This window comes from Sycon ciliatum, chromosome 3, assembly GCF_964019385.1.
Source record: "Sycon ciliatum chromosome 3, ocSycCili1.1, whole genome shotgun sequence".
In the NCBI taxonomy this organism is placed as follows: Eukaryota; Metazoa; Porifera; class Calcarea; order Leucosolenida; family Sycettidae; genus Sycon; species Sycon ciliatum.
This window is the reverse complement of record NC_088645.1, coordinates 44,941,744-44,955,528: the sequence shown is the minus strand read 5'-3', so window position 1 is coordinate 44,955,528 and position 13,785 is coordinate 44,941,744. Positions and strand designations below refer to the sequence as shown.

The window sequence follows — 13,785 nt, the reverse complement described above, 5'->3', positions numbered from 1 at the left end:
ACAGTGCGTATCGGTTATAGCGTGGTCGTGTAAAAGAATATACTGCCTACAAGAATGAACTCTCATGTTTTCATAATCATAACATGGATTTCAACTGCACATTTATTCTTACAAGCAATTTTTCCCACAGTAGAATACATCGGTCCTAAGAATGGACTTTGTGTAGCAAAACATGCCAGATTAGTACAAAGTGTATCGCCTGTAGTAATAACATCTGTCCAATTCCGTTCTTATGTGACTCTCGTTGCGTCGTACTGCTGCAGATTCAACTGTTGTAGTCATGTAACTCATTTTGCATAGCCACATGGTAAGCCTATGGGACTATGACCAGCCAATGCACAGAAGTACTGCGTTGCATGTACGATGATCTTCCTGCCCCTGCGCACATGCATGTGATATTCCACACTTGATTTATCGTGTGTAAGAATTATCGGAAATAAGAATAGAAAGTCGTTTTTCAAACACCCACGCTATAACCGATACCTACTGTATAAGGGCATGTTCGATTGGTAGGATCGGGATCCCGATCCACCGGATCCACTGGATTCGCACCCTTTCGATTGGTCGAATCCGGATCCGAATCCTTCGGATTTGGATCCGGTCAACCCTCCTCGGGGAGCAGGGTTGACTGGATCCAACGGATCCAAATGTGACCTTTGTGCGTATATGGCGGGTAAAAATTATTTTTGTACACATTGTGGTACGCACACGTGGATGGAGATAGAGCTTGTTGACTTTTTTTACCACGCACGCGATGAGTACGACGTTCACCCTTTTGGGTGCCTTGTGAGCGCCATTTTCAACATGGCAACAGTCAAGGTCCAAAATAAAGTGTTCAGTTGAATCTGAAGGATCCGAGGGATCTGAAATCTGGATCCCGATCCCGATCCTTACCAATCGAACATGCCCTAAGCACAGTCTCCAATAATAGCACGTCTCCAATAATAGAACACCTTGGGGCGGGATTCAAAAAATAAAATGCTCAGTCTCCATTATAAGTACACTGTGTAAATTCATTATCTGTACCGGCGAAAAAAAACCCTGAAATGTGTGTGTCTGACATTAATTTGGCATGGCAACAAGCCTCTGAAATGAGGTGGAAATAATAATGGAACAGTCTCCAATAAAGGAATGTCTCCAACAATAGCACGCGGCGGAGGTACATTGAAAAAATAAAGGACCGTCCTTATATTAGAGATAATACGGTATGTGTTTTGAGCAATCTTGTAACTATCAGCTTGAGAGAAAGTAAGGTTTAGGTCCCTGGGTCCCTAGGTGTATTCAGATTATGTCCATAGCTTATTTTCTTGGTGCGTATAGCTGGTTTTGTATTCCGACTCTTCGTGTGGAGCATTCACTCTTCGTGTGGAGCATTCACTCTTCGTGTGGAGCATTCGCTCTTCGTGTGGAGCATTCACTCTTCGTGTGGAGCATTCACTCTTCGTGTGGAGCATTCACAATACAACTAACCGTCACTTTATGCGTCTTTGCACAACCGGCATAACCACATTCATCACACTATGAGAACCATCTGTCACAGTCGGTCAGAAGGCATAACATTCCTGTTCATTCTGGTGAAGTAAACCTAATAGAAACGATTACAACTTACGTTCGCAGTACGTTCCATTGCCCGTAAAGGTAGTGTTGCACTCGCATGTGTACGAGCCCTTGTTGTCGGTGCACAGAGCGTTAACATGACAATCATGGCCGTCAGTGGAACATTCATCAAGATCTGTTCCCAGGAAAATTGAAAAGTAAATGAGAAGACAATATTGATACGGCCATAATTACCGATTAAGTTTAGCATGAATATCGATAGGGTTGAGACAGTTGAAAACGAGAAAAAAGTCTGAAGAAGAAAAAATTACATTGCGGCTTACACTCTGAAAATACAGCATAATATCCACTGTGCAGACCATACTGCACGGGTACTCACCCTGCCTCCCCCCCCCCCCCTCCAATTTCAGATGCCAGCTTGCAACGCTACCGCCGAGACCTCTGGACGGTCGAGTTGCTCCCTGTACATCTGCACAATGTCACTACATCCCCTGTGTCTTGTTTTGTATTGGTCTGCACATGTCTCTCAGCAGGGCTGTCTTCTAAGTAAAAAAATACTACACTTCGGAATATTTACAAAAGAACAATTCATTTTTTCATTATGCTCGGACGTCGAGCCAATAATAAATGTGAAAAGGAACGGGACATATGGTAGTATATACTTCCTCCGATAAGCAAAACTTCGTTGCGTTTTTAGTGTTCTTGTCATGAGATTTCTGTCGGCATTAGACAAACATGTCAGTGATCTATTCCCTACACAGGGTAGCTGAGGTGTCGTCCATTGTTCTGACAGGCTTTTGAACCTCCGAAAAGCGTGGAATCCTTTGAAAAATCGGCGAAGCAGAACTGTTTCTTGACAGGATGTCACCAGAACACAACCCCAGGCGCGCGCGCATGGCACCAAAGTGCGAAAATTAGAACCAGTTTGAAAGACCTCGTGGCTCGAAGAAATGTCCAGGATAGGAGCCGGCCAGCGCTCAGGCACTGCTGTACTAGCACCAGTCGATGGTGCGCATCCGCACACAGCCAAAATCAATGCACTTGTGTTTGCAGCGCAGGGGAAATCAAAAGCGTTCGACATTCAGGTTGTCGTTCAGTCGTCGCAAAATCCTGATCTCAACGTTGGCGACTTGGCGTTCTTCCACAGCCTGTAGACAGACGTGTCACTCGTGGCGAAGGAAACCAGGAAGGGGCTTCTGCAGGGTGTGGAACGTGCTGCCACGACACACCGCTGCGAAAATGGCGAGCGTTTGTTTGGGTCTGTATGCCTCCTTCCATGGCGGTCCGGAGAGTGGCCACAACTATCAGCGCCACCGTGGAGGTCGTCAAGGGCACAGTTCGAGCGAAGAACTTGGCGATCTCCACAATCAAAACAATCGTGTCTTGGAAACTGGTAAAGGCTGCGGAACAAAAGCTGGCAGCAGTGGCGGCGACAGTCAGCGAGGATGCAGACTCGATGTCATCAGGGAGTGAGTCGTTATCAGATTCAGACGAAGAGTGAAGCTGGACTGCATTGAAACGAGCTGTGTGACATCTGTAAATAATTATCTTTCATATCCTGCCTTGTTTTCCACTTTGCAAAGCGTGTTCGTAGCCATAGAATGATTTGGACTGAACTGTAAAAACGCAACGAAGTTTTGCTTAACGGAGGAAGTAGATACAGTGGTGAACAGTTACTCTTAACTTGTATTCTGTATGTTCATTATCCTTTTCTCATGACACTAGTACACTTACTAAGACAGGATGGCATGGAGCTGAGAGTTCCATTAGCAGTACACGTCTGCGTTGCATTGCCCGCCAGGCCAAACCCAGTGTGACAGGAGAAGTTGACGGATTCCAGGTAGCGGATTACTGTCAGATTGCTGGTGCCTTCACTTAGGGCTGGAACCTTGCAGTGGATTACTGGCGACAGAATACAACAAACGCAACTCGGTTAGGATCGTGGGAAAAACACACAGTAAACCCTAGGATGGGAACTGATATCGTAATGTCGTAAAGGCTCCTAATCTATATTGCAGTCTTGTACCAAGCCTCCTCTGCAAATCGTCTGCCTCTAGATACCCACAAAATAACATACAACCCAATAGCACCCCCCCCCCACCCTGGCAGTCACCCCCCCCCCCCCCCACCCAACCCCACTCCCCCCCCCCCCCCGACACACATATAACCCACCCCGACACACACTCACTTCCCACCACAGGCACATATAAGAAACCCGACACGCACCATCCCGAGCACAAATTGACATCACTCAAATATAGGGACTCTGTTGCCGTGGGAATGCCCTTGAAATAAACGTAGTGCAGTTATCCATCAGTGCAGGTTCTAAAGGAGTGAAAACATCTGAACCTCACCTTCATCAGTCATCACACCAGAATTCAAAATGTGAATCACCGAGGACAATGGGGGAGGGGGGGGGGGGTGGGGCCGTCCCAGCAGACACCATTCAAAATTTTAGTTGTGACTGAGCAGTTACTGTACTGCACATACCACGCACAAACTAGTGCCCAGGGAGCCCAAAAAAATCAATTGCTCATCAGGTGAATAGGGACTAGAAGGGGGGAGAGGGGGAGGGAGAGGGGTGGGGTGGGGGGGGGGGGGGGGAGAAGGAGAGGGGGGAGAGGGGTGGGGGGAGAGGGGGGGGGGGGTAGCAGCGGTAGTGTGAATAAAAAATGAATGTCACAGCCAGTGCTTGTGCCAGGGACATCGAATGTGCAAATGCCAATAATAACTACTCACCAGTGCATTCGTGTATCTGTGATGTTCCTTTGCAAACGGGTTGGGTATGCACGTACTCATACCCAAGAAGACAGACAACCGACCCATCCGTCATCACACTCTCAATGTAATCTTCAACAGATGTGTTGCGATAGCAGGCTGCAAGAAATGAGGCAACAGAAATACCGATGGCAAGACAGTAGATACCAGATAGCCAACAGGTCCAGCAATATGATCAACAACTTGTATTCAGCTCTATCCTTTTTCCCCAAACACATCACACCGCATATTCTAGCATGCACTGGCTGTTGGTAACCACGCAGGAGATTGAAAGGAAAGCCAGGAGACTGAGAAAGAGAAGAAAGACCCACAACCTCTCGATTGGAAATCGACTGCGCCTACCTCTACACCACATGGGCACACACAAAATGCTCGTACTCGTACACGCGGTTATTATAGTCTATGATACACATCCAAGCAACAGCAACAGCAACAGCGACAGTGACAGCGACAACAACAGCGACAACAACAGCAACAACAAACAGCAACAACAACAGCAACAGCAACAGCGACAGTGACAGCAACAGCAACAGCAACAGCGACAGCAACAGCGACAACAACAGCAACAACAAACAGCAACAACAACAGCGACAGTGACAGCAACAGCGACAGCGACAGCAACAGCGACAGCAACAGCGACAGCGACAGCAACAGCGACAACAACAGCAACAACAAACAGCAACAACAACAGCAACAGCGACAGCGACAGCAACAGTGACAGCGACAGCAATAGCAACAACAAACAGCAAAGACAACAGCAACAGCAACAGCAACAATAACAGCAACAGCGACAGCGACAGCAACAGCAACAGCAACAGCGACAGCGACAGCAACAGCGACAGCAACAGTGACAGCAACAGCAACAACAAACAGCAACAACAACAGCAACAGCGACAGCAACAGCAACAGCGACAACAACAGCAACAACAAACAGCAACAACAACAGCGACAGCGACAGTGACAGCGACAGCGACAGCAACAGCGACAGCGACAACAACAGCAACAACAAACAGCAACAACAACAGCAACAGCGACAGCAACAGTGACAGCGACAGCAACAGCAACAACAAACTGCAACAACAACAGCAACAGCAACAGCAACAGCGACAGGGACAGCGACAGCGACAGCAACAACAACAGCGACAGCAACAGCGACAGCAACAGCAACAACAAACAGCAACAACAACAGCAACAGCGACAGCGACAGCAACAGCGACAACAACAGCAACAACAAACAGCAACAACAACAGCGACAGCGACAGCAACAGCGACTGCGACAGCGACAGCGACAGCAACAGCGACAGCAACAGCAACAACAAACAGCAACAACAACAGCAACAGCGACAGCGACAGCGACAGCAACAGCAACAACAAACAGCAACAACAACAGCAACAGCAACAGCAACAGCAACAGCAACAGCAACAGCAACAGCGACAGCAACTGCGACAGCGACAGCAACAGCGACAGCAACAGCGACAGCAACAACAAACAGCAACAACAACAGCAACAGCGACAGCAACAGCAACAGCGACAACAACAAACAAACAGCAACAACAACAGCGACAGCGACAGCAACAGCGACAGCGACAGCAACACCAACAACAAACAACAACAACAGCACCAGCAACAGCAACAGCAACAACAACAGCGACAGCAACAGCGACAGCGACAGCAACAGCAACAGCAACAGCGACAGCGACAGCAACAGCGACAGCAACAGCGACAGCAACAGCAACAACAAACAGCAACAACAACAACAACAGCAACAGTGACAGCGAAAGCAACAGCAACAGCAACAGCGACAACAACAGCAACAACAAACATTCGGCCATACGATGGCACCACACAGCAGCTATCTCGGTTAATCCATCAGATCACCGAGAAAAGAGACGCCGGGCAAACAGTAATTGCTTGCTTCTCCGACCTATCTAAGGCGTTTTGACCGGGTGTGGCACCAAGGACTACTCCAAAATTGGCCCACCTCGGACTCGATGGCAAATGCCTCCAGTGGCTTGCCTCCTATCTCACCAATAGACGACAACGTATGCAAGTGGAGAGCAGCAAATCAACCTGGCTAAACATTCCAGCGGGGGTCCCCCAAGGCTCTGTCTTGGGGCCGCTTTTGTTCACGGCCTACACAGTTGATCTGCCAACCGCCTGCATAAATGCCAACACTGAGTGCAGCCAGTTTGCCGACGACACTGCCATCATTGCCGCTCACGAGAATTTTCTAGCCGCAGAAGAGCACCTCCAGTCAGCTGTGACAACCGCAGCACAGTGGCTGAAGGATTGGCATCTCCTGGTCAACGAAAGTAAGAACACTGTCATCCACTTTCACCACACCAACCGGCCACCTCCCAGACCACCATCAATCACACTCAACGATACCAACCTCACTGTGGCCTCAAGGCATCGCCACCTTGGCCTCCTCATACAGCAGAATCTACGCTGGAACTCGCATGTTGACTACATCATCACTAAAGCGACCAGGAAGATGTTCCTTCTCCTGCGACTACGCAATTCCTTAAACACTTCTGCTCTCTCCTCCATCTATCTAACCTACATCCGCCCTATTCTTGAGTATGCTTGCACTGTCCTCTCACCCCTCCCCGCAACCCTGAACGACCGGCTTGAGCGCATCCAACGGCGCGCTGCTCGCCTCTGTTTGCATCTCCCCCTCTTTGAACACAGAACCCACTCCATGCTGCTGCACCGACTCAAATGGCCATCACTCAGCAGCCGCCGTACCCTCTCCCATGTCCCTCTTGCACATAGCCTGCATCATAGATATGCACCACCACACCTTCTTGCAATTCACCTACCCCGAATACAACCCATTCGCATGCTCAGGTTCCCCCGAACCTTTGAGCTACCCACAACACGTACAAACCGGCTAAGAGACTCCCCCATCTATGCTTCTCTTGATCTCTTTAATAGCATCCCACCCAGCATCCGGCAAATCAACCCCAGACGAGATTTCAAAGCAATCATCCTACCACTTGTCATGTCTTCCGTATGTACTTGCTCACACTGCTCAGCACATCTATAGCTCCATTGCGCCCAGTCTACGTGATTAACTCCCAATTAGTATTGCCATCGCTGCTGCCTCAGCAAGCAGCTAAACTTTGATCTCTCTGTATCTGATCCCCGTGCCTGTAATTATTTTTCTCATATTGGCCACAGGCCATCATGAGAATAAAAGAATTCAAAACAGCAACAACAACAGCAACAGCGACAGCGACAGCGACAGCAACAGTGACAGCGACAGCAACAGCAACAACAAACAGCAACAACAACAGCAACAGCAACAGCAACAGCGACAGCGACAGCGACAGCGACAGCAACAGCGACAGCAACAGCGACAGCAACAGCGACAGCAACAGCGACAGCAACAGCGACAGCAACAGCGACAGCAACAGCAACAACAAACAGCAACAACAATAGCAACAACAACAGCAACAGCGATAGCAACAGCAACAGCAAAAGCAACAGCAACAGCAACAGCAACAACAACAACAACAACAACAGCAACAGCAACAGCAACAACAACAACAGCAGCGACAGCAACAACGACAGCGACAGCAACAGCAAAATTTTCCGTTTTCTTTTCTTTCTCTTTTTCTCTTATATCTACTTTTCCACAATATCCTTTTACATTTTTATTCACAGTGGGTCCAATGTTATTAGGCATTTTGCCTGTTTTGATTTCCACTATTAATACAGTATACAACAGCAACAGCAACAGCAACAGCAACAGCAACAGCAAGATCAATAGCGACACCGATAATGAGACAAAGGACTATCACTCACGGAATTCGCAAAGAACCTTGAGATTGTTGACTTTGGAATATTTGTTTGAATCAGTAGCCAGGACACTTCTGTGGCTGCCAGAGACATCAAAGGTCCACGCAGGTTCTGTTGTTGGGACGTGTGCCGTACAACCACTCCGGAACGCAACACTGGAAAGCAGTTTGCCTTGCTTTCTCTGGCACGCTAGTAGTGCAGTGTCGTAATTGTAGGTAGTCGGGTTCTGACTGATTGTTGCGTTAGCTGCGGAGCAGTAGTGATGTCCAGTCAGCTGTTCATCCTCTACAAAGAGAGAACCCAACATGCAGACAACACAGTTACATAGATGTCTTGCTTGCAGGAATACAAACCAGCCGCCAATGCACAACTGGCCAGCGGACATCTGTGAAACATGAATAGTGAGTGCAGTAGATGCAATTGAGAGTTGTGTCACAGTGTTTAGAAGACATTGCAGTACAGGAGTGCACATTGTGGTTTATCATGTACTGTACAAGCAGAAATATTCGTCTGGAATTTAATTTCGTCTTTTTCGTCCAAGGAGCTTTGGGACTAAATTAAATGCCTATTTGTCCAGCGTTTCAATACACTGTTATAGTCCATGGACTAAATTTTCAACCCGACGAAATCCCTTTCTTTGGAGTTGGACGAAATTATTGACCGACGAAAATTTCTTCCTGTACAGTATGGCGAGTATTTGTGTACCGTTTTTAATACAGAACTATCATACTTCTTCCGGGAACAAAAAGCTTCCTCACGTTTTTTCATTACTTTTCGCTGCTGTTATTTCGCTCTTTTTCTTTGGTTCCGTCAGCCTGGAACACTCACATGACATTTCGGAATCGTAGGAAAGCATAATTCAAATTCTGGAGAGCCGACAGCCGTCGCAGAGCAAGGGTGTCGACGTTGCAAACAACGCAAAGCGAACATGTTTTTCATTTGCGTCCACCAGGCGCAATGAGAAGAAAAGAACTGCGCTAATTGCTCATCATAGCTATGTTTTAGTTCAGAACTAACTTGACAGAGCAGGATAATGGCACCGAAGAGCAAGAAGAGTGGAAAATGAATAACGATAGCTGCTAGTGTTTTCAAATCTTCGCCATCCCAGAAACGCCTGTCGTCATGGGAACAGGTCGGCACAATGTCAAAACTATAAAACGCAGAGATGTGACAATCGTCACTTCGCGCAGCAGAGCAAGATGAACAAGTTAAAATATAATGTTAACGTTCAGCCCTGAAGAGCCCAGAGGCCCCAGACCTAAACGTGGATGATGTCGCCTTTTCCAGCAGCCTCGACGATGTGTCCTTGGTCGCAAAGGAGAACAGCCGAGATCTGATCTGGGCAGTCGAGAAGTGCTGGTACGACTATGATATCCCTCGGAGGAAATTTGAAATGTTTGGCTCTGCCGGTGTTTGTCCTCGAGCGGGAGCGGGGGTGGTAATGAGTACCAGTGCTACAGTGCTACTGTGGTCTCTGCCGAGATGTTGGAGAAGGCATTCAGGCAACAGCAAGACCATGAGGAATTCGGTGAAGCTTCTCTGCGACATACGACATCGTGTCGATCGACCTGCCACTTGGGACGGTTTCAGCGGTGATGACTCGAGCTATGGTGACGCAGACTGATACATTCGACGGGGTTAGCGTACCGGGCAGGTCAAGAACAAGGAGTCGTACAACTTCCTGGTCAAAAACTACCTTTCCGCTTCTGTGGGACGCCACCACCCCATGATCAGGCGTCAGATGCGGCTCCTAAACGGTGGGGGAGGATAGATCAGATCCACCAACCAGAGGCCAAAGGCCTCGATCCCATTTGCCACATCCATGTATTACTCATGCCAGGCCACGAGTTCCCAATTAACTGTGGGTCGCAGCACGGTTGGAAAAATCCTTCCGCTTCCAAGCAGGACTTGAACCTGGTACCTCTCGTTTCTCAATCATGGTCTTAGACCAATCCACTGTGCCTGCCTGCTAGACTGAGACATTCCTCCCACTAATCGATCCTGAAGATATTAAACATGATTATGTTGATTGAATGTGTTGAAGTGTTTCTCTTCCAAAAGAACACTTCTGTTGAGCATAGTAACTCCTTGAAAAGTCATGTAAAGTCATGTCCCGAATTTTTTGTTTCCGGAGGTAGTACACTATAGTACACCGTCTATAAATTGATAATATTCCAGTCGGAGACAAGCAGTGATTGAGTAAAACATAACCAAATGACAACCAATGAACATCAATTCATTTTGACAGGAACGTGTTCTTCCTGAAGTCACCAGTGACTATTTTTTCTGCTAACTACTAGAGAATGAATGAAGCAGCTTATAAGCCAGCGCAATTGTCTGCACTCAAAATGCTCTCTTCATGCCCACTGCAACCGACCAGATTTGCACCCTTCTTACTTGAGCGCAATTTCCTGAGTACAAATGGTTTAATTGCGTAATGTTTGTTTGAAATGTTTTTTTGAAATGTATATTCTCACGGTGGCCAGTGGCCAAAAAGAGATTAGAAGTACTGTATTTCCCTGGATATAAGTCGAATCTTTTTGCACTAAATGTCAAGAGCAAGGACGGGAGTGTGACTTACAAATCAGATTGACTTTCTGTTGATGTTACTATATTGAAACAATTTGGTTTAAACCTGAAAATGGGGGTGCGACTTTTAATCAAGTTTGGACATATAATCGGGGAAATACGGTAGCTACCACAATAAGGATTCACCTATGTTAAATAGAGATCAGCACTAACAAAAGGCGGATTGAGAATGTGTACGCCTATCATTCTAAGGTTGACCTGAGTACCTTCAAGTGGAGTCAGTGAGTTGCTCGTGGGGTAACTGTTGTAGCACGTTATTTTGTGTACTTAACAGTCCGATCTAAATGTAGTTATCGTCGTCCATTGTACAAGTGTGGAGATGGCACGGGGCTGGGAGCAGGTGGACAACGGCAACTACAACATAACAATGGACGAGGCTGACTTACGCAAACATTTCGGTACACCAGTCAGGTTTCCCTGGGCTGTACAGTTTTGTGTGGCGTCGCCCAGCATCCAATAACCTGTCTTGCAGGACAGTGTCACAACTTGAAGATAGTCGATGAACGGCACTTTGTTATCAAAATGTCCGGTCGGCAAATCACAAGTCTTGACTGCCAAGGTAACAATATAAAACAAAGAAGAAGAAAAATCGTATATAATGTAATCGGCAGAAAGGGACCAACGAACTAGAAGTTACGCTATGATGTCCACTAACACCGCCAGTTACTTTACAATCAGCTAACGATAACATTGCACCACACTGACCAACGGTATTGACCGTTGGTCGGCCAGTAGACAAGTCGTTTTGGGTTTCGGGTGAAATTTCTCCAGTTACTGAGTGGACAGAAAGTATAATTCAGCAGTCTTGCTGCTTTTAACCGGGTGTGCGGGTAAATAACCAAAGCTTTGGATATGTTGAAAAGTATGTCCAATTTTCCATCAGGATTCCCATTGGAAGCAAACGGCCCCCGCAATAAATAAAAAACTTCACTGCACACCCTGAAATCCCTCATTGTACCGTGCTATTCCGACTTACTTCGACACTCTGGTGTTGCCCCCAGCTTTGCATTCGGCATGCAAGTTTGACTAGCGTTTCCAACCAGTCGATATCCAATCTTACAGGAGAAGTTGACATGATCACCGTATTGGACAATAACTGTTGCTTGACGTACGCCATTTGTAACCGGTGGAACAGTGCAGTTGACAACTGGAGGGGAAACCACAAACTCAATAATTCAACTCACAAGTAATTGAGTGAAACACCCTACACACCATATTCAAAGCAAGTGGTCCATTCGCTGCGAATTACTGATTTCTCGATCAAATTTTCTGTCAGGACTCATCATTCCTGGCTATGGCTCATGGCTGAAAGTTTGAGCAGGTGGAGCAGAAGGTAAGGGAGGGGGGGGGAGCATGTTACACTCAGGTGCATGCTTAACTCCAGGAAATACGGTATGTGAAATATCACTTCATTATCTTACTTGTACAGCGCTGGACTTGTGAGTTTCCGTTGCAGACCGGCTGAGGAGGCAGATATTCATAACCAGTACGACATACTACAGTGCCGGCGTCGGTGATGCTGGAAATCTGATCACTGGTGGTGCGCTTGCAAGCTAAAGTGAAGAGAGGGGAGAGGGAGGGAGGGAGGGAGAGAGAGAGAATGAGTGAGAGACAGACAGACAGAGAGAGAGAGAAAGAGAGAGAGAGAGAAAGAAAGAGAGAGAGAGAGAGCGAGAGAGAGAGAGACAGAGAGAGAGAGAGAGAGAGAGAGAGAGAGAGAGAGAGAGAGAGAGAGAGGAAGAGAGAGATAGATAGATAGATAGATAGATAGAGAGAGCGAGAGAGAGAGAGAGAGAGAGGAAGAGAGAGAATGAGCGAGAGGAAGTGTAACTCTGCAATTTGGGTGTTGATCACTATTTAGACAGCCTGGAACTTTTCTGTTTTTTTTTGGTTCACATTGACTACACAAATGAACAAGCAGCATGGAGTAGAGAGCTCCAATACTGATAGGAGTAGAATTGTCAGGGTCGAAAATGACCTTTGCGAGCAATTTTAAAGTTCAATTAGCACAAAGGAGGTCCAAAATTAGGAAATGATAAAAGTAGCCTTTGGACATTTCATTCTATAACAAAAAGATGGGATGCAGCTTTCAGGCATCTAGCAGCTGTGTCAATCGTCAGGTACGAATAAAAACGTGTTTGTGTTAGTGGTTGGTATACTTACGGTATTCACAAAGTACTGGTAGAGCTGTAGACTTATCCTGGTTCATGTTGAGTGTAGAATTAGCTGTAGTGCTGGTTACGGCTCCTGTCACCCAGCAGTCTACATCCGTGATGCAATGACCGGTCTTCACAGCGGAGCTAAGCAGGTTGCCCTGATTTCTGATGCAAACCAGCAGAGCGGTGGTGTAGTTGAATTCCACACCCGTCGGAGTTTGCTTGATAATGGCATTCGCCGCGGAGCAGTAGCGATGCCCCTCCAACTGGTGATCCTCTACGAAGAAACATGGATAGCACAGCCAAGGGATGCTTATCATTAACGAGAATGTTAGCTCAGAGCGAAGGCTAAGACAAAGAGAAGACAAGGAACACTGGAGCATGTGCTGGCCTATAGCTGAGGTGCGAGTGCTCTGGCAAAGAAGCGGGAAATACGAAAAAGTAAGTGCAGAGGAGTCTTGCATTGTATGGATGAATTAGTATACCGTATTTTTCGGGGTATAAGCCGCACCGGGGTATAAGCCGCACCCCCCTTTTTGAGGCAAGATATTGACTACAAGTTGGTATTCGAAGTATAAGTCGCACCCACAAACCAAGATTTTAGCCGACACTATTTATACACAAAAAGTAGTATTATAGTATCGCTGTGTACTAGGATGTGTGCAAACCGGCACTTGCAGTACGCAAAATAGAGTCCCCGTATACGCGTACCGTGTGGTGTAGCCCGCGCACTAAAACTAGTAAAAGTGTCGGGATAACAACACAGGCGCGAAGCTGAGTCGAATGACATGTCACATGACGTCAGCATGCATACTGACGTAAGCTAATTCGGTGTATAAGCCGCAGGGGCGATTTTGGTCCGATTTTTAGCTTAAAAAAGTGCGGCTTATACCCCGGAAA

General features: G+C 47.0%; 1 protein-coding gene across 1 annotated transcript in view; it reads right to left on the bottom strand.

The window, feature by feature from the left end:
* The window catches only part of LOC135813140 (sushi, von Willebrand factor type A, EGF and pentraxin domain-containing protein 1-like), a 45,915-nt gene that overhangs the window by 11,770 nt on the left and 20,360 nt on the right, over positions 1 to 13,785 (bottom strand). The window contains exons 13-20 of the mRNA XM_065326357.1: positions 12,893 to 13,162; positions 12,151 to 12,282; positions 11,706 to 11,876; positions 11,116 to 11,280; positions 8,147 to 8,425; positions 4,297 to 4,434; positions 3,292 to 3,459; positions 1,610 to 1,732 (exon numbers count right to left, since the gene is read on the bottom strand). Of these exons, the coding sequence (XP_065182429.1) occupies positions 1,610 to 1,732; positions 3,292 to 3,459; positions 4,297 to 4,434; positions 8,147 to 8,425; positions 11,116 to 11,280; positions 11,706 to 11,876; positions 12,151 to 12,282; positions 12,893 to 13,162 (1,446 nt within the window). The remainder of the gene's footprint in view (positions 1 to 1,609; positions 1,733 to 3,291; positions 3,460 to 4,296; positions 4,435 to 8,146; positions 8,426 to 11,115; positions 11,281 to 11,705; positions 11,877 to 12,150; positions 12,283 to 12,892; positions 13,163 to 13,785) is intronic.